This window comes from Sebastes fasciatus, chromosome 4 (assembly GCF_043250625.1).
Source record: "Sebastes fasciatus isolate fSebFas1 chromosome 4, fSebFas1.pri, whole genome shotgun sequence".
Lineage (NCBI taxonomy): Eukaryota > Metazoa > Chordata > Actinopteri > Perciformes > Sebastidae > Sebastes > Sebastes fasciatus.
This window is the reverse complement of record NC_133798.1, coordinates 12,482,240-12,507,203: the sequence shown is the minus strand read 5'-3', so window position 1 is coordinate 12,507,203 and position 24,964 is coordinate 12,482,240. Positions and strand designations below refer to the sequence as shown.

The following is a 24,964-nucleotide window of genomic DNA, read 5'->3' as shown; positions in this document are numbered from 1 at the left end:
ACAGTAGAATAAAGCTCATTTGGGTATAAAAAATAAAACGGTCATTATGTGGGTACACAAAATCAGTCTCCCATTCATTATCTATAGAGAAGTTCCAGACTTTATACCCAATGACATCACAAGTTTGAGTTTTAACACTCTAGTTTTTGGATTTGGGAGAGAGTTTTTCATGTTTACTAATATTTTTTGGAGTGTCTTAGACCATAGGAATAACATATGCATTTTGAAAATGTAGTTCCTCTTTTAGAGTAAAGCACTGTACTTTTTACTCCACTGCATTTATTTTACAACTCGTTACTTTTCAAATCTAGATTTAACATGTAAATCCAATCATGCATTTTATAAAATATGATGTATTGTTAACTGCCGAACATAATATAGAGTACTTAAAATTAGCTCCATCTTGACAACATTAACAGGGTCCTCCACTGATTTACTGTTGCATTTCCATATATTTGGGATACTCAGACAGATTTTAAAAATATCAAATACCTATCTTAATTTAAATGGAATGGAAGTAAGATAAGATAAGATAAGATTTTCCTTTATTAGTCCCGCAGTTGGGACATTTGCAGTGTACAGCAGAAAATGGGATAGTGCAAAAAAACAAGATGCATCAGCTAACACAGTAAAAAAGAGCTAAACAAAGTGTAACAAAATATGAACCATTTAAATAGAAGGAAGTATAAAAATAGGAGCAGTATATACAGTATTGACAATAAACAGACCATTAACAACATTGCACAAGTGGAAAATGATATTGCACAGTGAGAATGAATGAATGAATGAAATTCCAACTGAAAATATCAGGTTATTGTCAGTTTTTTGGTGTGTAAGTGGTCTACTGGGATATAAAGAGTATAAAGTAAGATTAAAGGAAAATACTCAGGAAAAGTACAAGTGCCTCAGTAATTACAGTAGCCTAATTGAGTTAATGTAGGCCTACTTAGTTGCATGCCACCACTGATCATAGTCCTATGCAGGAACTTAACCAGAATCTTTTATTTTGAAAACAGCAGACCGGAAGTAGTTGTTGGCAGACTATCGCTGCTATCCAGCTAGCTCATTAGCTGGTTAGCTCATCTGAACCAAAACCCAACGTTTGCAGCCGAGGAGGGGGTCAGGTGAGAGTGTTTGCACTACGTGTTACGGTGTGATCTCGTGTGTTTTAGTTTGAGTTGTTTCCGGCAACATTGCAGCCAGTGACGTGGTGTCGTTTTGTTGTATAATTGTCATTATTTTGCAGTAAACCATTAAACCAGAGAGAGATTAGCCAGATGAACAGCTTTAGCTAGCTTGCCACTTTGTGTTGCTAGGCAACAGGACTCTCCACTGGGTGTCTGGTAAAGCCTGTAATTACATTAGTGAGGCAAAACCACGCTTTGTCACCTGACAGCCTGTTATGTGCTTATTTTCACAAATTACTCTCTAAAAAGAACTGAAATATTAAAGTGCCTCCTGCTGTCTGTCTGCTTGTCTTCTCTTGGCTCTGATTAGGGATCTACAGTAGGCACCATGTTGGTCCCCATATTCACACTGAAGCTGAACCACAAGATCAACCCTCGCATGGTGACTGTTGGGAAATTTGATGGAGTCCACCCATGCCTTACTGCAGCCACACAGGCTGGGAAGGTACACAAATAAAGAAAAAGAATGATCATACCAACAAGTGGACAGTCAGAAACAAGTAGTATTTACATACAATGAAAAGCTTAAGAAAAATAAATTGTCAACACTTGATGCCTTGATTTACATATTCGAAAAGGAGTGAGAAGAAGTATAAACTTATTTAATCCCACCCCTTCTCCATAAGTCAATTATTCATTAGTAACCAGCTTCCTTATTGAGCCATACTTATACTCTTAATTACATTTTCCTAAATTTGTCTAACTATAATGAATGAACATTTTCACTGTTCCAACATACATTTGGTGAATTCGTAATGAGCAAAAACTAGATTGTATAGCATGGTTGCTCTCTGAGTAGTGAGTGCATGCTAAATAATTTTCTCTGGTATTTATTTACAAATCCCATGTTTTTGTGGCCTTGTTATAACATTGTGGAAAGAGAGTAACCATATTCGGAACTTTTACTTACACATAGTTTCTGTATTCCCCCACGTTACCTGCCTGATATCAAACAGAATTGAGTGGGCAGATTCAAAGGTCTGGACCCAGGCAACCACTTTACAATACTTCCCCACATCTCTTCTAGATTTCACTCATTACAACACACGTTCACTTTGGATTATAGAATACCTCTCTTACTTTTAATGCTTACTATACGTCATACTTTATATGTTTCCACCTCATGCCCTGAATTATCTCTGTTTCTCTCGAAAAGGTTTTTATCCATAACCCCCATGCTCGTGGTCAGCGACCTGTGGCCCACCGACTGAGCCAGAGCACACAAGACTCTGACATCTCCCTCCTCAACATCAACCAGGCAGTCACTTGTCTGACGGCAGGAACGCTTGGACCAAACACCACTGGGGACACACTTTTGGTGGGATCCCAGACCAACCTGCTGGCCTACGATGTCCATGACAATGCTGATATATTCTACAGAGAGGTGAGTGGAACTGAGGAGAATAAGTGGAGGGATACATTTGGATGTAGTGGTAGGTCTTACCGGGAGTGGAGTCTAAGACGATGAAACAATGAACACTGTATATTGCTTGTTATCACTTAACACAGGTGTTTTTTGTAAAAAAAAGTTCTGCTTAACCCTTAAATGCATGCCTCGGGTCTTAAGCAAACCGGGACTACATTACACCACTAGATGACACAATAAAACACTCAACACCATGGTAGTCCACAAACTATTTGTTTTTAACAGTGTCCTGGTGCCAAAAACGATAAAAAGCATTGTTATTTTAATGTTCTAAAAAGTTTATAATGGTAAACCCCAAGGTATGGAAGAGTGTTACATTGTTTTATTGTGTTGTCCTCTTTGACCTGATGATGGCACTGTTGTCTCACTGTTACTATGAATAAATACAGACACAATGATGAAAAAGTTTGTTTTTAGCTCTCTGTCACAGAAACAAAATGGTGCAGCACCTGGGTATCAGGTATAGATGCATAGCAGTATTTTCTTTGATATTGGAGGGTTTTAATGTGACAGCTGCTCTGGAAATGAAGATCTATCTGAGACTACTGATGGTGAGGAATTAGTTTTTGTGCCATTTATGAATCAGATCATTTAAAGGCAGAACTGGAGCATGAGAAACAGTCAAGATACTGTCCAAGTAGTGGTCCCAAGAGAAGTTGGGACTGATGAGGGAACCTCATATGATTATCTCAACTGCCTTGATCTTGCTGCTATATACAAGCAAGTAGTTTTCCTGGCCAAATTGCCAACTTGGGAAGCCACAAGATCTCACAAGTGTTGCAACATGCACAACCATGTTGCAATGATAATTGCAAGCAAGCGACTGTGACTTGTGAGTGCTGATTAATTTGGCTTTGGTAGGTGTTGGTCTATGGGAAGTTACAGTAGGCTATGTGTAAAATAGTACAGTATAAACATGAAATAGAACATATTATGCCAACATATATTATTGAGTTCTTGCCAAAATAAAAATCATGGTAAAAATAAATCATAAATGGCAAAAATATTTTTTTTGTGTTTGCTTTTATAAGTAATTCCTTCCCAAAAGTTTACAAGCAATATGATTTGAATATATGGCTTGAAGCTGGGGGAAGCAGCATTTTCTTTGCCCAATTTTTGGCATTATTGGGCAACTCCATAATCTTTCAGCATATTGTAATTCAAGTGATACCCCAGGGTAGGCAGTTTTCTGGTAAAGGCACAACAAATCCCCCCCGCCTGAATTTGGAAATAAAGCCTTGCTCTTGCAGCTCTCCTCTCTCCCCTCTCTGTCCTAAACCCCTCCCACCAGACAAGCACAGGCATATGCATGTGCTCCATAGAGTAACCTGTACAAGTACTAGTCATTCATTTCAAACATCCCTATCATCATTGTGATCCTGATGCCGTTATATAGCAGCAATTCTATGCTAATTACCATCCTGTTTTCATCTCTCTAGATGTAGAGAGAAAATGCTGCTAATAATTTAACTCTCTGCTAACCGTAGACGTTGTGCTGCAGTGGCGAGCAGAAGACTATTAGCTAACTAAAAACAACATTTTCTCTCCATCTCTGAAACACTTCGCTGATAATCAGTCAGACTCTCTTCTTGATAAGTCCTTCTTCCTTTTTTAGGGTTACTTTGTATCTTGCAGGATATATATGCATCTGCATTTGTAGAACAGCCAATAGGAACGCTCTCTCTCTGAAATGACCTGTGACTTGCCAAAGTCTCCTGTCACGGGCTAGATTTTCTAAAGCCTGAAAACAAGAGAGGAAGTCTCGTTTTCTCTCAGAACATTTGAATTACAATATGATGAAAGGTTATTATGGATTTTTTGCCCAATGATGCCACAAATATACTGCCTACCCCAGTTTTAATCTGAGTACGTTGCTGAAGACTGATTCCTCCATACCTGTGGTATGTAGGAATTTTTTTAAAAACACCCGTGCATTTAAGGGCTAATCTCTGTTACTTTTTGAGTGATTTTGCTGACAAATAGACAACTGGAGTGAGCACATCTATGCAGCTATGCTGTGTCTGTGTAGAACTGAATTCTTTAAAAATAGAAAAAAAATGTCAGAATGGTTCAAGCAGCAATGCTTCACCAACTGGAGAGGAGCCTCGCTGTCAGCATGTTGTACAGTATTTCATCTTAAAGGACTTTGTTTCTATTTCTTCTATGTGTGTGTGTGGGTGTAGGTCACAGATGGGGCCAATGCTATTGTGTTGGGGAAACTCGGGGATATCTCAACTCCTCTTGCCATCATTGGAGGGAACTGCGCCTTACAAGGCTTTGACTATGAGGGCAATGACCACTTCTGGACAGTAAGTAATAGCAAGGCAACATTTTAATATCAGAATCAGAATACTTTCAAGGAGTTGGTTTCATTGAATAGCAATATAACGCACAACTCATGAGAGAGTAACACTTCATCAAACTGTAACTGGTTTGATTGTCAACAGTATATTGTCATTTGTTATATTTCTGCATATCCAGCAATTTTCTAGCCACGTATTGGACAAAATAATTTGCCAAATGTATTTGATTAAGCGTATTCATTTTACACGAGTAGACAAGTGAATGCAATTTTTGTCATTATAATTATTTTCATTCCCTGTCAAGATTAATCATTCCTTGGCTGAATCAACTAAATGAACGTATTCATGAAGAGTCTTGTTTTTAGGTAACTGGCGATAATGTCAGGTCTGTGGTGCTCTGTGACTTCACTGGGGATGGGAAAAATGAGGTAAGTCCTGAAAGGCTGGCAGTCTGAGACACATGCTGTGTAGTCGCTGCGTCCGATTCCAGAGCTTTGTTTGCCTGTCTTCCTCCTATCTCTATCCCATTTTCTATAGCTCTCTACTTCGAAAAATGTTTAAAGTTGTTTCTGAACTATAGATATGAGTTAAATTAAAGATTCATTCATACTGATATGATAATTTGTTGATTCCAAAAAAATGTAGCCCGCAATTGTGTATTTTGTTCACAGCTCCTGGTAGGATCGGAAGACTTTGACATCAGGGTGTTCAAAGAGGATGAGCTTGTATCTGAGATGACTGAAAATGAGGTAAATGGATGAAATGTGTCTCGCTCTTTTTAAGCTTATTGACTCCAGAGAAAATCCATCAATACTGACAGTATTGTATTAACAGTGTGTTTTTTAAACACTAAATTGTGTTTTGTACAGGGGACAGTCGCACCATAATACTTGAAATCATCATTGCACTGTTATAAATGTTCCTCTGTCCTTCCCCATACAGACAGTAACATCACTGTGCCATATGCATGGCAGCAGATTTGGCTATGCTCTGGCCAATGGCACTGTGGGAGTTTATGACCGCACCGCTCGCTATTGGAGAATTAAGGTACCACAGTCATTAATGATAGTGTCGTCTTGGACAAGAGGGGCTGACCTTATAAGACAGAAAGAATAAACATTAGTAGTTACAATTCAAATATTTGGAATATTTGTTTCCATCAGCCTTTCCCTCTGAAAACCTTACGCCAGATTCATACTGGACGCAGAAGCGCTGTGATTCATAGAGAAGCGCTGCCTGCTTCCTTTGGGCACCCATGTTAACCAATCGGGCTGTTCACACTTGATGCGCCCAGCTCGTGATCTTCAGTGATAGTTTCAGCATCTGGTCTATTTTCTCTCTCATGGGGAGCAGAATCGCTTGTTGACCGAAGCAGAGAAATGCACAGAGAAAAGCTACTGCTTTTGCGGTGCTTCCGCATCCAGTGTGAACAGGCGTTAGTTTTATTTGTTCTATGTCTGTGTCCGTCACTTTTATGTCTATTATCATGCTAACTGTCCGAATATCTTGTTACATGTTCTTAACCATTTGAGCCTGCATGATATTTTAATTGATTTACTCCACACTCTTTAAAGGGTAACTTCAGTATTTTTCAACCTGGATCCTATTTTCCCATGTTTTTGTGTCTAACTGACTAATAGGTTTAACAATCAACAATTTCTGAAATTGGTCCAGTATTGAGGGAGAGCCTTTTAGCTGCTCACGTGCTGCAATAAGGTTCTATGGGGGCAAGTTGGCATCAACATTTACGTCCACTAAAAGTGCTTGTTTTCGCCATGACAGGCTCTGGTTGTTATTATAAGTGTCTGACATTATGGAAAGAGTCTCGCTCAAGGAGAAGTTTCGTTCTGAAATCTGGTTGAATAGTGGAATACATCCATGGGGGAAATGCGAGTGCCAGCCGGGCAGAGTTTTTTGTTTTGAACAGAAAGCGTAGCTTAGTGTTATCTAAAAGATTTTCAATGTCATGCCTGAATATTTCGATGATTTCAAACATGTGGACAAGGTCTTTGAATTCAATGGCCGCCCATTTTTATTTGAGCCAGAGTATACAGATATTCAGATTTCACAATGAGACTTCTCCTTGAGCGGGACTTGGACACAATAACAAACAGACCGGATCAAGCGAAAGGTAAAGAAAACATTTTATTTCTCTGTATTGTCCTTTTCATAATGTTGTCAGACACTTATAATAACAATCTGAGCCTGTCAGTGGAAAAAAAAAAACACTTTTAGTAAACAAAACATTACATCACTTACCCTTGCAGCTCGTTTCCAGGCTGCTGGATACAGCGCTCTCCCTTAATACAGGGCCAATTAAAAAAAATATTGTTCCCGTTAGTCACTTACACACAAAAACATGCATCCAGGTTGAAATATACCGAAGTTGACAATTAAGTACCATTTTCACCCATACCTTAAATGTAATATGTCTCCATTTACTTTCTAATAATGTGTTTTTTTCTCTCCCCAATCAGTCTAAGAATCATGCAATGAGCATCCATGCCTTTGACCTGAATGCTGATGGGGTGGTGGAGCTTATCACTGGCTGGTCCAATGGAAAGGTCAGCTCACAACCTGGCAGGCCTGGCATTTAGAAACAACAACAAACAATTCTCACACTTCAGAAATCTGATTTGTAATTACATTTGTGGACACAACAAGTCATTCATTGTTTCATTCATTCACAGTATCTCTAGCTAGTCTTCAGTCTTTGATCACATTCTCCTCTTATATCAGATTGATGCTCGTAGCGACCGCACAGGCGAGGTCATTTTCAAAGACAACTTCTCCTCTTCTGTGGCCGGAGTGGTGGAGGGAGACTACAGGTTGGATGGCCAGAAACAACTAATATGCACCTCCATAGAGGGAGAGGGTATGTTGTTTGGCTGTGTCTGCCTGTATCTTTTTTGCCTACATATGCTTAAGAAGACATGTTGAAACTGGTTAAATATAGACGAGTTGATTTATTGTTTTGTGATACTTACTGTCCTTTCATATCAGCTCTAATTAAATTAATTTAACCCAAAAATTCGAAAAGAATGCATCCTCCAAAAGACTAAATCTTGTGCATTTGTGATATATATGCTTTATTTAAACAATGGAACTTACAACAGGTTTGGGAAGTTCTGTGTTTGAGCGGCAACTCTAGCACACTCCCCATCTACCCAGACGCGGAAACTAGAAATCCAAGCTGAAATAGCCTGTAGTTCCTCCTTGCATCCATCTTGCATCCAGCGCCGTCATTTGGCGTGACAAATGACGGCGCTGGATGCAGATTTTGCAACAGGAGAACTCAGCTTTTTCGGTCAATATAGCACGCACTGAGAAATGTATTGCTTCAATTGACTACATTTACCATCAAAACTGATTGGACATCCACATAAAAAGGTGTAAAGCTTAAAAAGTTAATTCAGACATTTGGGAGAACTGACCATTTAAGCTTGAATGAGGATGTCATCAGTGTTGTAAATGTGTGTATCTTATAGTCCGTGGTTACCTGCCAGCCAGTAAAGACCTCAAAGGGAATCTCATGGACTCCAGTGCTGAACAGGACCTCATTAGAGATCTCAGCCAACGCAGACAGAATCTGTTGCTGGAGCTACGCAACTATGATGAGAATGCCAAGGTACATATATTTATTCCATCATTTATTTATTTTTCATTTAAGTTTGTATTTGTTTTAACAGTTCGAAATTATACAAAAGTAAAGATATTACAAATATGATTGAAATATATGAAATATATTCAAAGATAAATAAATTAAAAAAGATTTTGTTCCTTGAATATGGCGATATGTAGATGTTCATTTTACCTTTTGGTTCATTTTACTGATTTTGATGACCTCCTGGCTCTTTTCTTGAGTGCTATCATCAGGTCAGATTCTCAACTTTGAACTCAAGATGTTTCAAAATACACAGAATCCGTCGCAACCATTTTTGCTGAGCAAAATCACACAGTTGACGAGAACAAACAATTTTATTCTCATCATATTTTGGCCTCATACCCGTTTGTTTCAGAGATAGCAGACTTCATATAGACCATCACATGATTCTTAATCGACATTAGGGTGTATATTATTGTATATGCTAACATCCACACAAACTGTACAATGTTTCAGGGTGTGTCAGAGACAAACAGCGGGGTGGGTGTCATACCAGCCAACACTCAGCTCCAGACAGCGTTGTCAGTGAGACCTGCTACAGAGGATCAGAAGGCTCATGTAGAGCTCAGCATTTCAACACCAAATGGTAGAGTGTTTTAGCACTTAAGCTGAGAATTTCAAGCATGTCGAGGACTGAGGAAACATTAAGTCCCAAATCCCTGAATCTCTGTTTTATCCTCTCCAGAAACCATTATCCGTGCAGTGCTCATCTTTGCAGAGGGGATATTTGAGGGGGAGAGTCACGTTGTCCACCCAAGCGTCCAGAACCTGTCAGGCTGTGTCCGAGTCCCCATTGTCCCCCCAAAAGACATACCAGTAGATCTGCACATCAAAGCCTTTGTTGGAGGGAAAACTAGGTAGGATGTGTGAGTAAGTAAAGGATGTATTGTATATTTCTTCCCATGTAATTAAAATCTCTATTTTGTTTTCTGCAGCACCCAATTCCACGTGTTTGAAATCACTCGTCAGCTGCCTCGTTTCTCCATGTATGACATCACTGTTGACTCCTCAGCTGCTCCGCCCAGTGGGAGGGTCACCTTCAGCATCAACGACCGACCGCAGCGGGTAGGCTGTCAGAGTTTCTCACAGGAAGACAGAGGACAATAGGAAGAATGATTTGTGATGTTCAAGGCAATAACATGCTGATATATGTTTGCTAATTCAAATCTATGTGTGTGTGTGTGTGTGTGTGTGTGTGTGTGTTTGCGTGTAGGTGGTGATGTGGCTGAATCAGAACTTCTTGCTTCCAGAAGGAGTAGACAGTCCTGACATCACTTTTAATTCACTAAGAGGAGGGGGACTGTTGTCCATCAGTATGGCCAGCAATGGACAGGTACAAACACACACATCAGTTATGTGTTTAGCTATAAGCTTCAGTCAGAATCAGTGGTTGTTTGATGTTACACTTTTGTACTTTTTTTTTCACCCAGCTTTAACTTTACATTAACAAGAGAATCAAATTACAAGTGCTTGAGCTTTGCAGCTCAAAACATAAACATTGAAGTCACTGTGATTTGCTATTACCAATGAAATCAATGGGACTTTCTATTTAGCAATAATAATAATAATAATAATCTATTTGAAAAATCATCGTCATCCATCATAATCACCATCAGTTTAACTCTCACATTTTACTTGTCTTGCATTATCTTGTCTAGTAGCAAGTAGCTGCAAGTGAAATTGCATAGTAAGTACAAGTGCAAAGTCAATTTAATTAATTACATTAAAGGGATAGTTCTGAGTCTTTGAAGTGGGGATGTATGAGGTACTTATCATAGTCAGTGTATTACCTACAGTCGATGGCGGTCTATAGGGTCAGATCATTGTCAATATTAATGAATTCACACAGAGGTATTCACAAATGTATTTTGTGATTTATATATAAATGACTCTCTCCTCAAAAGTATTTTTCACTTCACACAAAAATATATATTGTCGTATATATGTATGTATGTATAGAGAGGACAGCTAGCTTTGGCGAAGTGGTTCAAACATTTGATTTGTGCACCCCTGACTGCTATAGTGCTGCTACCCTCAACTTTGACTGAAACCAAAATGAAAATGTTATACAGTCTGCCAGACCTCATTCAGCTGACAAACATATATCATTTGGCAAACAAATAGCTAAGCTTACATCAGCCAGCTAGCGTTAGCGTTAGCCAGCTGTCAATAGCAACACGCCGGGTGCTGGTGGTCTCACCTTCGACATCGTGGATGTAACCTTCAATCCAGTTGCTGTATCTCTTTGATTGGATTCTTTTGGGGATCTTTACAGACTTATCTGCCCATGATTGTTTCAAAACTTAGCTGGGTGCACAAGTCAAATGTTTTGACCACTTCTCCAAAGTTAGCTATCTAACTACTTTTCGTGTTGATGTTCACCCTGTGCATGACCTAAATCGTACCCCCGTGGGGAGACATCTGATTGGCTACAGAAAATCGGTGCATGTCAGGGGAGTCTCAAACAACCCACACACAAATGCGATGAAGTTCACAAATGACAAGCAGTTTGTAAATGCAGGTTCAACAGTTTGTATATAAATGTAAGAACATCCAAATATGTTTTTGATGAAACTTGTAAATACTTTTAAACCCATATATATGTGAATTTCTATTACATTTATTTAAAACAAGAAATATTTGTGTGTGCACCAGAAATATATTTGTTAACCTTATTTTTTATGTGTGGATTTTTTTTTTTACATTTATATACAATGATAACTATTTTTGTGTGCATTGAAAAATATTTTTGTGGAGAGAGTCATTTATATATAAATCACAAAATACATGTAAATCCTTCTGTGTGCATTCATTAATATTGAGGCTGATCTGACTTCATAGCGGTCAGCACGCCCCCAGCTTGGAGAAGCAGACAGGAGTACCAGCATGGAAGCAAAGCAATGTACTGCTGTGGACAGGGGCAGCAGCAAAACATAGTTTAGCCACCTAGTAAAACAGCCCACCTAAAAAATGGTCAGTTTAAGAGTATGCTATATTTCGAATATTTTTGCCAGTTTACCTTGCAGTCAGACAGCCTTTCTGACGAGGAACTGAAGTCGTTATATCCAGCTATGCGCTCTTCAAAGCCACCACACTCCATTGACAAATAGAGAAATTTTACCGCGCAGAACACAGGAGTTAGTTTTTTTCCGCTACCTCGATTGGTTAGTTTGTGTTATTGTTTGACTTTAATGAATCCGAGCTAACCCTTTAAAACATCAATTGTGACTGTGTAAATAATTAATACTTTACCTTATCAAGAGCAAGCAAAATATTGATGTTAATTGGCACAAAGTTACAATAGCTCTTGGCATTTCCTTTAAATCAGCTAAAATCAGACAGTTGATTAATCTCTAATTTGCCCAATTAGATCACTCTGAGAACCGATGACATCGACCTGGCAGGAGATCTGGTCCAATCACTCGCCTCCTTCCTGGCAATAGAGGACTTGTCAGCAGAAGCAGACTTCCCCGGATACTTTGAGGAGCTACGCACTACACTCACTGAGGTTTGGCTTTAATGAGATTGAAACTTCTGGTGTCATAAACATTTAATACTCCAAGACACAATACCTTCCGTCCATCGTCACATGTACATTGACCTGTACATGTACATTATGACTACAGTTTTGACTTCAACAGCACCCTGTGTAAAAGGTTTGTCAAGGCTGAGAGAAGTCAGCCTTGAATGTGATAAATTATTTATTTGTCAGGAGAGAGAATGTAGTTGTTGTTGGTGGTGATGCTGTGGTTTAATAGTGAGTCTTAAATATCTGTACGCTAGGTGGATGAGTTCCACTCTGTCCATCAGAAGCTAACTGCAGCCATGGCCGACCACTCCAACTACATCAGAAACATGCTGGTGCAAGCAGAGGACGCTCGCCTTATGGGAGAAATGTGAGTTACCACGACGATATGCACAGACTATATTAAACTGGTCTCATTTATAATCCTTGTGAAATACTATAATATGTGAAATACAGGCAACACATGGGCAATATTTTAAACTCTCTGTTATAGACCTTTTTCAGCAGGCATATTGACACTGATACAGGGGCAGACTGGGACCAAAATTCAACCCGGGACTTTCAGATGGAGAGACCCTTTAATGCGAGCAGCCAGAGCGCACAAGTTGGCAGTAATTTTAACACTAATACAGTTTTTATGATAGAAGAATATATATAATATTTTTTGACCCCGTTTGAATTGCACCACTCAGTGAACTACATCTTTCGTCTTGCACAATATACTTCACCAACACTAGCTAGCTAACAAGCTAACTTAGCTATGACAGCCTCAGCGAGAGAGACACGACTTTTGGGTGTGTAGTCTTTCTATTTACGTATTTTCAGTCTCCTACTTGAACAGTTTTACAACAAACTGCAACTTTCTTGAATCGTAAGATTATCTTTCAAATTGACAAACATCATATGTGTAATTCATGGCGCAATTCAAAAGGGATCAAAAAATTATTTGTCTCTCGCCATTGACTACCGTTCATATTTTTTCTTAAATAAGGTTCCGTGGTGGTCCACCGGAAGGGGCCGGACACCGGCTCTTTATAAGGGTTGGTTCAGGTTTAGGTAGGGGGAAACACATACCAATGGGAAACAGTACTCGACATAACACTGGCCACACACAACGACTTCTGATGACTTTTTTTCCTGCTAAATGTGTGTGTTGGGTTGAAAAAGAAAGAAAGACCAGCCCACCACAAAAATTCCAGAGCTTCCCGATGGCCCTGCATCAATAAAAATTTTTGAAGGATGCGTGCCATTTAGGTCAGCCACGCCCAGAGTCGGAGCCGTGGTATTGTGCATGCTTGTTTAAAGGCATCAAATAGAAAAAGCCATCATTAAAGTCGATTGCCTTTCGCGTAATCTGGCGGATCCTCACCAGCAAATGAGCGGGGAGCTCCACGCGCTGGCAAAACGAAGGGAAGCCGAACATTGTTCATTTGCACATACCGCCCACATTGCAAATTTGCAATTGGCAAAGTTTCCCCTTACAATATTACTGAAATGTAAAAAACTATCATCTTCTGAAACAGAGCAATTGTATCAAAAACAAATACGCTCAGTTGCCAGTTTATTAGGTACACCTAGCTAAAACTAATCAGTCTAATACAACAGTTCTACAATAAATCCTACCTTCATGTATGTTACAATGTTCAGTTTTTCTTGAAATTGTTTTCTGGAGGCTGTAGTTTGTGGTCCTGTTGAATTGTATTGTGTTATAATGAAAGGTGTTTCTCATTTTTAATGTACCCTCACTGATATAAACGGGATGGGCAAAATATTATAAATCCCTCTTAGTATAATTTACAATTCAACTACAGCACAAGCCTCCAAAATGACCACAACATTTAATCAACACCTCTCTAAAACAGTTTCAACAAAAACACTTGCAACCAAATATGTATTTCATCATATATGTGTTGATTAAACTGATATAAGATTATTTTATTTTTTTTACCACAGGACCAAACCAACTAACTGTTTCTCTCCCTCTTTCTCCCATACTTTCTCTCTGATTTTCTGTCTTGCCCTCTGTAGGACAACTATGAAGAAGCGTTACAGAGAGCTGTACGATCTAAACAGGGATCTGATCAACGAGTATAAAATCCGCTCTAACAACCACAATGCACTACTGGCCTGCCTCAAGTCTGTCAACCAGGCCATACAGCGGGCTGGTAGACTCCGAGGTAGGCCACTGTGTGTTTGTGTGTGTGAGTGCATGTGTAAGATGTACTGTAACATACACAATTCCTTAACAACAGTACTGTATGTGGGCTGACAGGCTTGGAGTCCACTTTTAGTCACCAAAAAGTCATTCAACTTTAGTCAGAATGTTTTTCTCTCTTAATTTTGTCAGCTATTTTTTTTTAATCTTAGTCCTCTTTAGTCATCAGATTATATTGAACATTTATGTGATTTTAGTCAATCTTGTCAAAATCTGGTCCGTTGTGAGAGACAATTCGCACCACCCAACATGTCAAAATATGCGTTACTCAACCAACCAAACCCGACCCGACCCGACCTGCCAACTTTATGAATTATAGTAGCACAATTGTCAGGACTGAGGTGTGAGACAAGAATGACAGAGACGGAGTGTGTGCTGACTTGACTATGACTTGTCCCAAACTGCATGTGATTATCATAAAGTGGGCACGTCTGTAAAGGGGAGATTTGTGGGTACCCATAGAACCCATTTTCATTCACATATCTTGAGGTCAGAGCTCAAAGGACCCCTTTGAAAATGACCATGCCAGTTTTTCCTTGACAAACTTTAGCGCACGTTTGGAGCGTTATTTAGCGTTCTTCCTGACAAGCTAGTATGACATGGTTGGTAACAATGGATTCCTTAGTTTTTTTAGTTTCATATGATGCCAGTATCTTCTTTACCTTTAAAACTGAGCCCACTAAAACCTAAAAATCTCAAGTTGCGTTACTGTGTTAAAGAAATTAGTGGCGTTAAAACGACTTTGCATTAACGCGTTAATACCGCGTTAACTTTGACAGCCCTCATTTGTACATATATGTATATGTGTATTCAACGATAATAACAAAGTGTATTGGGGGATCCTTAAGAAGAAAACAAAACAGGCATATTAATACTGATTTCACTATCAAATGGAAATGAACAGAGTTTAGAAGCTTAAAAGCTTAAAAGCAATTGTGTCATCCTTTTATGTGTTGTTACATCTTGCATACCTGTCTTGTCGCCTCATATTAATCTGTCTGTCGCTGTTCCTCCATCTCCTCAGTGGGTAAGCCCAAGAACCAAGTGATCTCTGCCTGCCGAGACGCCATCAAGAGCAATAATGTCAACGCACTCTTCAGGATCATGAGAGCCGGCACTGCATCCTCCTGAGGGTGGAAGTGGTGGGATGCAGGAATGGACAAATATATTTAAAGTATAAGCACAACTGATCATTACTGTAATCTATCTATTTTAAGCGTGGCACCAGCAAGGAAGTTTCCCCAGAGTGATGGGACGAGAACTACACGTGGACATGAAAAGGGACGCTGTTGTAGCCTTAATCAATCTTTTTTCCAGGATTTAGGAATAAGCAACAGCCTGGCAGCAACATTTGGCACCAGCACCATAATACTTTTACTCTATGTGAAAACTTGAAATTCTGCTAGCTCACAGAAATAAAATGCCGACCATGGGTTTGGTTTATTGCACTTGGAAGAGCTCGATTTAGTGCAGTTACAGCTTAGCTAGGTAATTGTCAAAATTAGTGGGATGCAGGCAGGAGTGACGCAACTGTTAGAGAGTTCAGCTGGACCAAAAGGGGGAGTGGAGTGCTTCCACCAAACTGTTTCTCGGAAGCAATGGAACAAAGATATTCTGAATCAGTGGTGCTTCAGAGGAATTCATTTTAATCCATTAATCTAATCTAATCAAGGTTCAACATATTGCTGCTGTCTAAACCTAATGGAAAAACAAAAAGTTAGACCTTTTCTTCAGTTTTATGCTCACGTAAATCTGTCTGATAACATCAGTAGTTAGCCAAATGTTCACTGAATGTACTAGAGGTGCTCCAGGTGGCGTTGCACATTTGTCTAAGAAATGTTTAAACTTCAGAAAAGAAACTGTCCGTTTCCACAAAGACTAGAAAATGACCATCTGCTGGATCAGCGCCGTGATTGTTTAATCCAGTTGACACAGTGATGTTTAGAGAGAGCACAGCTGGAGCGAGACAGAGAGCAGCTTCCTCTCAGATAGAGAGTCGTGCCATTGAAATCACTGGTGGCCCCGATAGTTCTGTGACGGCCCGCCCTCTCAGACTCAGGTCTCTGCTCCCAGCTGTTTGTGTTTGTGTGCTGTTTGTAGCCAAAGAAAACTATTCTAAATGAATGGATGTCACAGAGGACCAACGATGTGTGTTTACCTTTTGTAGATTGTACACAGAGATTGTAAATGTAATTTTGTGTTTGTTGCAGAAAACTATTATTAAATTAACTTATGTTTTAAAAGTTTCTTTGTATTTGGTATTTTTTTATTTTTTTTTAAACTTTGGGATCTCTGCTAGAGTTTAAAGTAATGTGCTACAGGTTGGAACAAAGTTTGGCTGCACAGCATGGGCTTGAAATGACCGAACCCACCAATGGGCCATTGCATGTATAATAACGGGGGAAGAAGTGAGAGGAGAAATTATGATGAATTGAAAAATGTGACTTTCCAGTTTTTGGACATACATCTGCCATGTATGCTGCATATTTCAAAGGTGTTTTATTTATATATTTGTGTCAGTTTAGCTGTACTATACCCTGTATCCAGCAAGTTGTAAAGACCGAAACCCCACAGAACATTTTTCACTTTGTACTTTCAGCTTTTCCAACCTCATCTTGCCAACTTTCTGAATAGTTCTGATTGGATGCACACATGTTCACTTACGAGCTGCATTCTATAGGCGCTACATATGGTTCAGTAAAGAGCCAGTCTATAGTCATAAATAACTATCACTGCTGCTCATGCTGTGTGTGTGTGTGTGTGGCTGTGTTGCTTAAACTAGTGAACTATTTAGCTGGCCTTGATCTTTTACTACCTTGTAGAGACCAGCTAGTAAAGGACATGACTCATTATCATGACTTTAACTCTGCACTTTGATTTATATTCCTCTCATCTCTTTCTTCCTTCATCCTCCTCAGTTTGCTGTGTTGGCATCTGGCTTCAAGTCGCTCCGCTCCAGCTTTAGTCACGTGGTCAGGCTAAGATGCTGCGTTCAAGGGCTCCTTGTTAGCTCGTCCCTCTGACAACTGGCTCATAAATCCCGATACATTCTAGTAAGTACTTCCGAATTGACAGATGAGTTGTTGGTAAAACTACTTATATACTACACACCTTTTTTTTTAATAATTTATATTAAAAAAAAGGATTATTAAATATAATATCCTATGCTGTATTCAGATTATATGGGTATAACTCCCTTACAGAGACACGCTCATAATTACAGTGTTTGTAACAATCAGTTACTTTTGTACAGAGACGTTGAACCTAAAACTGACAACAAGCCGTGTTAGTTATATTTCCTGAATAGCTGACCCTACATGAAGAAAAAATCTTTCTAAAAATGAATTTATAATTTCCTACACTCGAGTTTATTTCGTTGACAGTGCATCTTTGGATATTTCCTACAGCACTTGAAGGCAACCGCAGCTCGTGAAGACAGGCTCAGCGCCAGGTAACTCTTTGTAACCTTCCTCACCAACACACACACACACACACGCTCATAAATACAGTCTCTCCTCTTCTCTCATTGGGTCTTTGTCTTTGGAAACTTTTGGACATCAGTCTCTGTGTCTGCAGAGCAGGAGGCTGTGTTGCAGCTCCTCACATCCTCAGCCCAGATGTTTCCAGTTTGACCTCCCCCTCCGCTGGGTCTGGTAAGTTTGAATGACTTGCATTAACCAGGGAACATTTCCTAACTATTGTGGTTATAAAAACCAGAGCAGACTTGTTGTTGATCCTGTGAAACATGCGGAATATAGAGCGAGAAAGGATTGGTCACTTTCTGTTTTAGACTGCGCGAGAAGTTTGCGAGGCTTGTTGGTCATGCTTTTGAGGAATGTGTTGCTGTTTGACAGAGACAGATAGCTGTGATTAGACTGTCACATATATAACAGGGCATTATTTAGGGATGTCCGCATATTAAAAAGACTGTTGGGACACAGTGTTCTTTGAAAGAGTTGGTACCCTCATACTCACTTACATAAGACAGACACTCCCCCTTCTGAACGGAATAGATGGAGATCGAGGAAAAGACATGTTGGTGATTGCAATTTCATCACCAAGCAATAACTTTGAATATTAATAATTTATATTGTTTATCCTCGAACGGTAACTGCTTCAAGGTGATGTGCAGCAGGTAACTATGTTCAAAGCTCAGCATCACATTTAGTCAGTTTCAGCAAAGATGCCAGGACACCTTTTGAACTCCAAATGACAAAAACCATGCTACTGAGACGTAAGTAAGCACTGTATTAAAATTGGAAGGGAAAGTAGATGTTTGGCTGTGTCTTTTGGTCTAGTGCATCGTATTTGCTTTTTTTTGCCTTTATTCCTCAAAAGAAGATGTGAGAGGGTTTCACAATCACTTCCAGGAAAGGTTCATCCTCCTTAGGAGAAGAGGGGAAGGGACAAGAAGTATCAATATCCTCTTTGCAACAGGGAGCATCAAAGTTAATGAAAATGTGTTGTTTTCCAGGATGCCCCCACCCATTGGTGCCTGAGGAGAAGGGGAGGATGAAGCCCGACACGATGGACGTACATCCCGTGATATGAGTTTTTTTACAGACAAACTGTGAAGTTTGAAGACTGTTTGAGGTGATGTTTAGTAATGCAGCAGGGCGTAGGAAGGAGAATCGCCACATCGCTTCATCAAATTCTGCAGAGTAGCCTGCAAACTCAAATCTGGTCCATATCAGCCTCCACTGCTGTCTGCAAAGCAGCATGAACTGCAGCCGTCCCTGGCCACTGCATTCCTGTTCGATACTTAACTGAAGTCAGTGTCTTCAGAAGATGCTGAGGAAGATCGCAGCAATGAGGAGGATCCTGCATGTGAAGGGAGATGTGTTGTGCACGATGATGCTACTGGTGCTCTTCTGTGTGCTGCTCTATGCCCGCCAGGTAAGGATGGACCCACTCACAGCATAGGAACTAGACAATACAGCCTTCTCCTTCTCATAAATTCTTTAAAATCACCTGTCCACTTCCCATGTCCCATGAAATCCCACCAATTTTTCCAGGCCGTGCTTTCCTCTGGGTGGGACAGGCCTGTGTGGAGGCTGGATTTCCATGGCTCTACCAGCTCCAGCAGGACCTTACTGGGTGCCAGTAGGGCTAAAGTAGGCCAGGAGTCTCCAGGGGTATGAGCTGATATGATTCAAGTTGTGAATGTATGTGCTTGTTTGCATGTAGGTTTCAGAATCAAAGTGTCTTCATATTGTATAATGGGTATAATGATAATGGGTGCACTAAAAATGAGCGTTTCCACCCCGGTGTCATGTTTCCATCACTACCGATCGGAGCTGGAGCCGATAAATATCCGTGACTACTGTAGAGTAATTTGTCCCGGTAATGAATGCCGATGCTAACCTTTCCCACTGAAGACTAAAGCCAGATGTTAGCGGGTGTCTGTGGGTTTTTTGTCCAGTGGGAAAGGTGCTTGCTGTTATACCGTTTTTCCACCAAAATTAGCATGTATATTTAAATTTTTAAACACGGGAAAGTCTGCTGAAAATAGGCTGTAGACTCCTTGTCCATTACAAGTACGGCCACACCAGAAGCAGGGTTAGTAAACATTAAAAATGTTATGCTGGTTACCTATTTTTTTTGCATCTGTTACTTAGTCTCTCTTTCAAACTTTCAAACCACTGTTGGTGTTTGTTACAACAGCGGAAAGACTAACAAAGATGGTTTTGAAGAGTTTTATTTGGTTTCTGTGGAGTTTTTGGAGCAAGTGTTTTACGACAATCAGCAAGGTAAAATAACTGTTGCCTGACTGGTGTCTGGTGGCTTTGAGGAGAGCATATTAATTGTATATTATACCCCCGCGACAACGTAGTCGGGGGTATATTGCACTCCGCATGTCTGTCCGTCCTTCTGTCCGTTCGCGTGTCACACTTTCGTTTCTGGAGCAGAACTCGGAAACTATTTAACTGAGGAACTTCAAATTTTGTATGATGGTTGACAGTGTGGTTTAGTTGTGCCTTTTGGGTGTTAGAAGTCCAGGGTGCCCAAAACTTTTGAAATTTTGGCCAAAAACTGTGATTTTTTTCGACTTCAATTTTGTTTTTTCCGGAGTAGAACTCTGAAACTTATTTAACTTAGGAACTTCGAATTTGGTCTGATGGTTGACAGTGCGGTCTAGTTGTGCCTTTTGGTGAATAGAAGTCCAGGGTGACCAAAATTTTTGACATTTTTCCAAAAGGGCAAAACCTTTGGCCCTACTTTAGTAGGGGTCAAGCAGTGCACGGGGGTATGTGAGCCATGCTCACTTTTGCCTTGTTTTCACAGTGTTTACTGCTGAGCTGAAATCCACAACCAGTGTTCGAGCACGGTACAATATGTGCTGTTTGAATATTCATACTGCATATGTAGAGTGCATCAGTGTATGTACACACAGTATGTTTGTATTTATGTTTGCGTGAATGTCCATCTGTACTGATCCACAGAGGGTCCAACACATTTTATAATGAACTTGGTAGAGATAAACATGGAGCAGTATAAACAGAAATTATGATGCTAGTTTTCAATGTTAGTTGTTTTAGTTTTGACCTTTCTTTTTCACATAAAACTTTATTATATGTTCATTAAGATAACATGTACTTGTTATAATAAATGTCCTCCGTCCTCTGTCTCACATAATTTTTCCTAATTAGCAGATCCCATCCAGCCCTTCAGAGCCACAGCTGCCTCCCTGCAACCCCCAGCCCAAGTCCAAACCTCCTCAGCCCAAGGCCAAACCTCCTCAGTCCAAGACCAAATCACTTCAGCCCAAGTCCAAACCTCCTCAGTCTAAGTCCAAACCTCAGGTTAAATCTAAGGGGAAATCCAAGTCGCGACGGAAGAATGCTGTGCCGACTAAGGCCGCTGGCAAGCCCCTGCCCACAATGCCACCTTTTGACTTTGAGGGTTATCTGAGAGAAAAGGACAACAGAAACTTTAAGCTGCTCATAGACCAGCCAGACAAATGTCACATCGGAGGAGCAGTGGTGGAAGAAGGAGGAGGAAGTAAAGGGTCTACTACTACTCCCTACATGCTCATTGCGGTGAAATCCATCCCTGCAGATTTTGATAAACGTCAGGTAAAATACGCCATGTTGTATGTAGGACATTGGCAAAAAATTTACGCTTTTGAAAAATTTGTTGTGAATTAGTACAGAAATTAGGCTAAATTTTCACCCAAGCTATTTAGTGTCTTAAAGCTCGTTGTTTTTGTTTTACAGCACGCATCTTTGCTGTTTTGTTTTACTCTCACTGCTCTCAGTGTAGTTCATTGTAGCAGCCAGAGGCTGTTTTCAGTGAAAAAAGTTCTGATAGACCCACTGTACACTACCTGCCCAGCACTAAACAGCAGACGGACAAAGTTAGCAACTAGCTTGTGAACACAGTGGAGCATTTAGCAGCTATAGAGCCAGATATTTCCTTCAGGAATTGGTGGTGACCAAAACTAGAGCTAAAAGGAGAGTGAATATTGGACTTACATTTGTCACGAGAATGCAGTTGGATTTGAGAGACAGCCATGACTGGATTTTATATCTGCATTCATATACAGATCTGTTTATAGAGATTAATAGAAAGATAAATCACTGTCAGATGATAGCCGATGGCCAATGCATTGCGCCTCTTTTGTTCTCCACACAGAGTGTTAACCTGCATGCAGCTAAAGCCTGCTCAAAGTTGATTGGTCAATACTACTCGGACAGAACACTTCTGATACCAAAATCAAAAACATTTTATTCACTCAGTCAATTTCTTGGTCAGCAAAATAATCTCTTTCTCTCTGCACTTAATTATTTCTAGGTGGTACGTCGGACATGGGGTAAAGAGGGACTTATCCAAAATGGTGTGACCATCCGTACCGTTTTCCTGCTAGGGGTTCCCAGGAATCGGACTGCTCTGCCTCTGTGGGATCGGCTCTTGACCTACGAGAGTCAAACCTTTAGGGATATCCTGCTTTGGGACTTTGAAGACACCTTCTTCAACCTGACACTAAAGGAAACACATTTTCTGGAATGGGTTAACAGCAGCTGTCCTCACGTCAAGTCAGTGTTTATAAGCTTAAATCAGGAGTTGAACTGATTCTTAGCTTAATGTGATTCATATCTGATGCTCTTCCTATTATCTCTTCTCATACAGATTCATCTTCAAGGGTGATGCTGATGTGTATGTTAATGTGGAGAATATACTAGAGATGCTACAAGGTCAAAAGCCAGACAAGGATCTGTTTGTTGGTGATATTATTATCCATGCTAAACCCATTCGCCGGCGCAGTTCCAAATACTATGTGCCAGAGTTTGTTTATGGAGGGGGTTTGTACCCGAATTACGCAGGGGGAGGAGGGTTTGTCATGTCGGGACATACGGCTCGGAGACTTAGCTCTGCCTGTCAACAGGTACTTCACAGTTCGACAGTTTTAATATTTTAGTCTGTCAGTTTTTAGAATTCTTTGATCTATAATGTTTTTTTCACTTCCAGGTGGAGTTGTTCCCCATTGATGATGTCTTTCTGGGAATGTGCCTCCAGCTGATTGGAGTCAAACCATCACGCCACCAGGGCTTTCGGACCTTCGGAATTCCCCGACCATCTGCAGCACCCCACCTTCAGACCTTTGACCCCTGTTTCTACAGGGAACTAATGGTTGTTCACAGCCTCAGTGTTCCTCAGATCTGGCTCATGTGGAACCTCCTGCACGACCCCAAGCTGAGCTGCCACAACAGGACTAGCCCGACATCCTGGCCCTTTAAGTGGAAGGATAAGATGGGAGTAACGACAGGAGTAGAGAAGGACTACGGTGAGAAGCAGGTGTTTGTCACACATTAGTGACTCCCTGCAGGGCCGAGTGGGATCTGCAAAAGCCCTAGCAAGGACAAAACGGTTATAAAGCAGGATCTGTGGCCAACTTCAAAGGTTTGTGATGTGTTCAAAAGCACAGTTGAGTTATATGAGACTTTATCCAAGCTGGTAGATCATCTTTGGGGAAATGAATTGGCAAAGACTTCAGATTTTTTCAGCGAGGAAGCCCAAAGAGAATTTGGGCTTTTGCCATCCAAGCCCATCTGTGCATTCATACAGTGAACAACCATGCAGCAAGACCTTGATTTGCAAAGAAGATTGTGACTTTTGAATGTTTATTCTTCAGAATGTATTGTGTTATAATTGTTTACACAGAGACATAGTAAGATCTATAAGGACAACATAACGACATGTGGTTAGCTGGTTTAACCTCATCCAAGCGTAAAAGCACCCATGTGTCTGAGACCTCAACATTGTTAATATACTGACTCACATTGGACTGTGAGGACAGCCAGGACTGGAGATGGATGTGTGTACTGGGTGCGTGGAAGGACAGTAGGGATTTTTTGTGTTCTCACCGTGAATCACTAGCAGAGATGCTCCTCACTCCCTTATGCTGGATAGAGGCACAAATGGACAGTTATACTATCTGTTCCCTGGAGGACAAACAATGAAGCCTAAATGGGAACCAGCTGGGACCATAGCGCGCGCACACACACACACACACACACACACACACACACACACACAAAACCTCTGCTGAATGTTTGTGGAAAAGCCTGCTATTTGAGGAGTCAGATATGTACTTTCATGTGAACACTATTATTACTATAATTATAATGATTTGATTTTTTGTATGTATAATTCTGTTTTTCGTTAAAAAACTCTTCATATCTTTACCCTCATATGTTTTCAAAATGTTCAATGTAACTGCATTTCAACAGCAAAACATGTTCACAGACCTAGACAGATCGAAACAGATTGTCTATTAGTGTGATTGTTCAACAAGCTCATGTGCTCTGGACTGCAGCTGGTGCCCATTTTGCCATGCTAGCTGTGTGGCTCTACGTTTAGACTGAAATGTCTCCACTATTTCATTGGTGCTGAGAGGATGTGTGCTAATAACTTTGATGATCCCACAATGAGGTTGCCATTTGTGGTTTTGAGTGAAATGCCTCGACATATATTGGATGGATTGCCATAAAATTTGGTACACACATTCATGTTCCCCTCAGAATGAATTGTAATAACTGATCCCCAATTTAATTTAATTTAATTCATTATTTAGATTTTGCACTCCGTTTAACTCATCAAAAAGTGTATTAACACCAACAGCTAGTTTGATTTTAAATGTTAAAGTTAAAATGTTTTGAAGGGAAAATCTCCATCAATACTTTGCATGTACCACACAACCCTGTGTACTGAATGTGCTTTTTGAATAAAGGTTAGTAGATGTCTAGGGCTACAAGGAACTGAATGTTTCCTTCCTTCATTAATTAATTCCTGCCAAAACCTCTAACAGAGGCCCGGTTAGCAAGAAGTTTGCCGAAAAGAAGTGCCAAAACAATGTCGTCCTGGTTGGGGAAGAGCAAACCTGTTATAGCTGAGACAGAATTTAACAAGAAATGCAGCTACAAGATTAGCTTCACACATCATCCAAAGGTCTTCATTGTTATGTCTGTTGTTAAGCGAAACAACATGGTATCCGACTTGCTTCAGTAATGAAAGTGAGATGCGACGTCTTAGTGTAACCCTGAATGCACGCACACTACAGTGTAAGGTGTAAAAGCACAGTAGAGTTGCTCAGAGAGCGTTTTCATTTCTGGGCCACTGGATTTTATATTAAAAATACATGT

The 24,964-nt window shown here is 40.2% G+C and overlaps 2 protein-coding genes across 8 annotated transcripts; both read left to right on the top strand.

The window, feature by feature from the left end:
• Positions 1-995: 995 nt before the first annotated feature.
• On the top strand, positions 996-16,567 carry bbs2 (Bardet-Biedl syndrome 2). Of its 2 annotated transcripts, none has more exons than XM_074632083.1 (18): positions 996-1,124; positions 1,498-1,632; positions 2,344-2,571; positions 4,797-4,922; positions 5,282-5,344; positions 5,588-5,665; positions 5,859-5,963; positions 7,394-7,480; positions 7,656-7,791; positions 8,405-8,544; positions 9,037-9,166; positions 9,266-9,437; positions 9,516-9,645; positions 9,794-9,913; positions 11,951-12,088; positions 12,364-12,476; positions 14,135-14,283; positions 15,346-16,567. In XM_074632083.1, the coding sequence occupies exons 2-18, from the start codon at positions 1,516-1,518 to the stop codon at positions 15,450-15,452; spliced, it is 2,139 nt and encodes a 712-aa protein (XP_074488184.1). In that variant the 5' UTR covers positions 996-1,124; positions 1,498-1,515; the 3' UTR covers positions 15,453-16,567. The 2 variants fall into 2 exon arrangements, with proteins under 2 accessions (XP_074488184.1, XP_074488185.1); XM_074632084.1 differs by lacking the exon at positions 996-1,124 and adding an exon at positions 1,233-1,343.
• A 1,159-nt stretch (positions 16,568-17,726) lies between these two features.
• Positions 17,727-24,580, top strand: b3gnt9 (UDP-GlcNAc:betaGal beta-1,3-N-acetylglucosaminyltransferase 9). Of its 6 annotated transcripts, none has more exons than XM_074632032.1 (8): positions 17,727-17,772; positions 17,883-17,974; positions 18,796-19,217; positions 19,337-19,456; positions 20,972-21,397; positions 22,116-22,357; positions 22,452-22,707; positions 22,791-24,580. In XM_074632032.1, the coding sequence occupies exons 3-8, from the start codon at positions 19,110-19,112 to the stop codon at positions 23,133-23,135; spliced, it is 1,497 nt and encodes a 498-aa protein (XP_074488133.1). In that variant the 5' UTR covers positions 17,727-17,772; positions 17,883-17,974; positions 18,796-19,109; the 3' UTR covers positions 23,136-24,580. The 6 variants fall into 6 exon arrangements, with proteins under 6 accessions (XP_074488133.1, XP_074488134.1, XP_074488139.1 ...); XM_074632033.1 differs by having other exon boundaries at positions 17,749-17,772; positions 17,898-17,974; XM_074632036.1 differs by lacking the exon at positions 17,727-17,772 and having other exon boundaries at positions 17,788-17,974; positions 20,975-21,397.
• Positions 24,581-24,964: the final 384 nt, after the last annotated feature.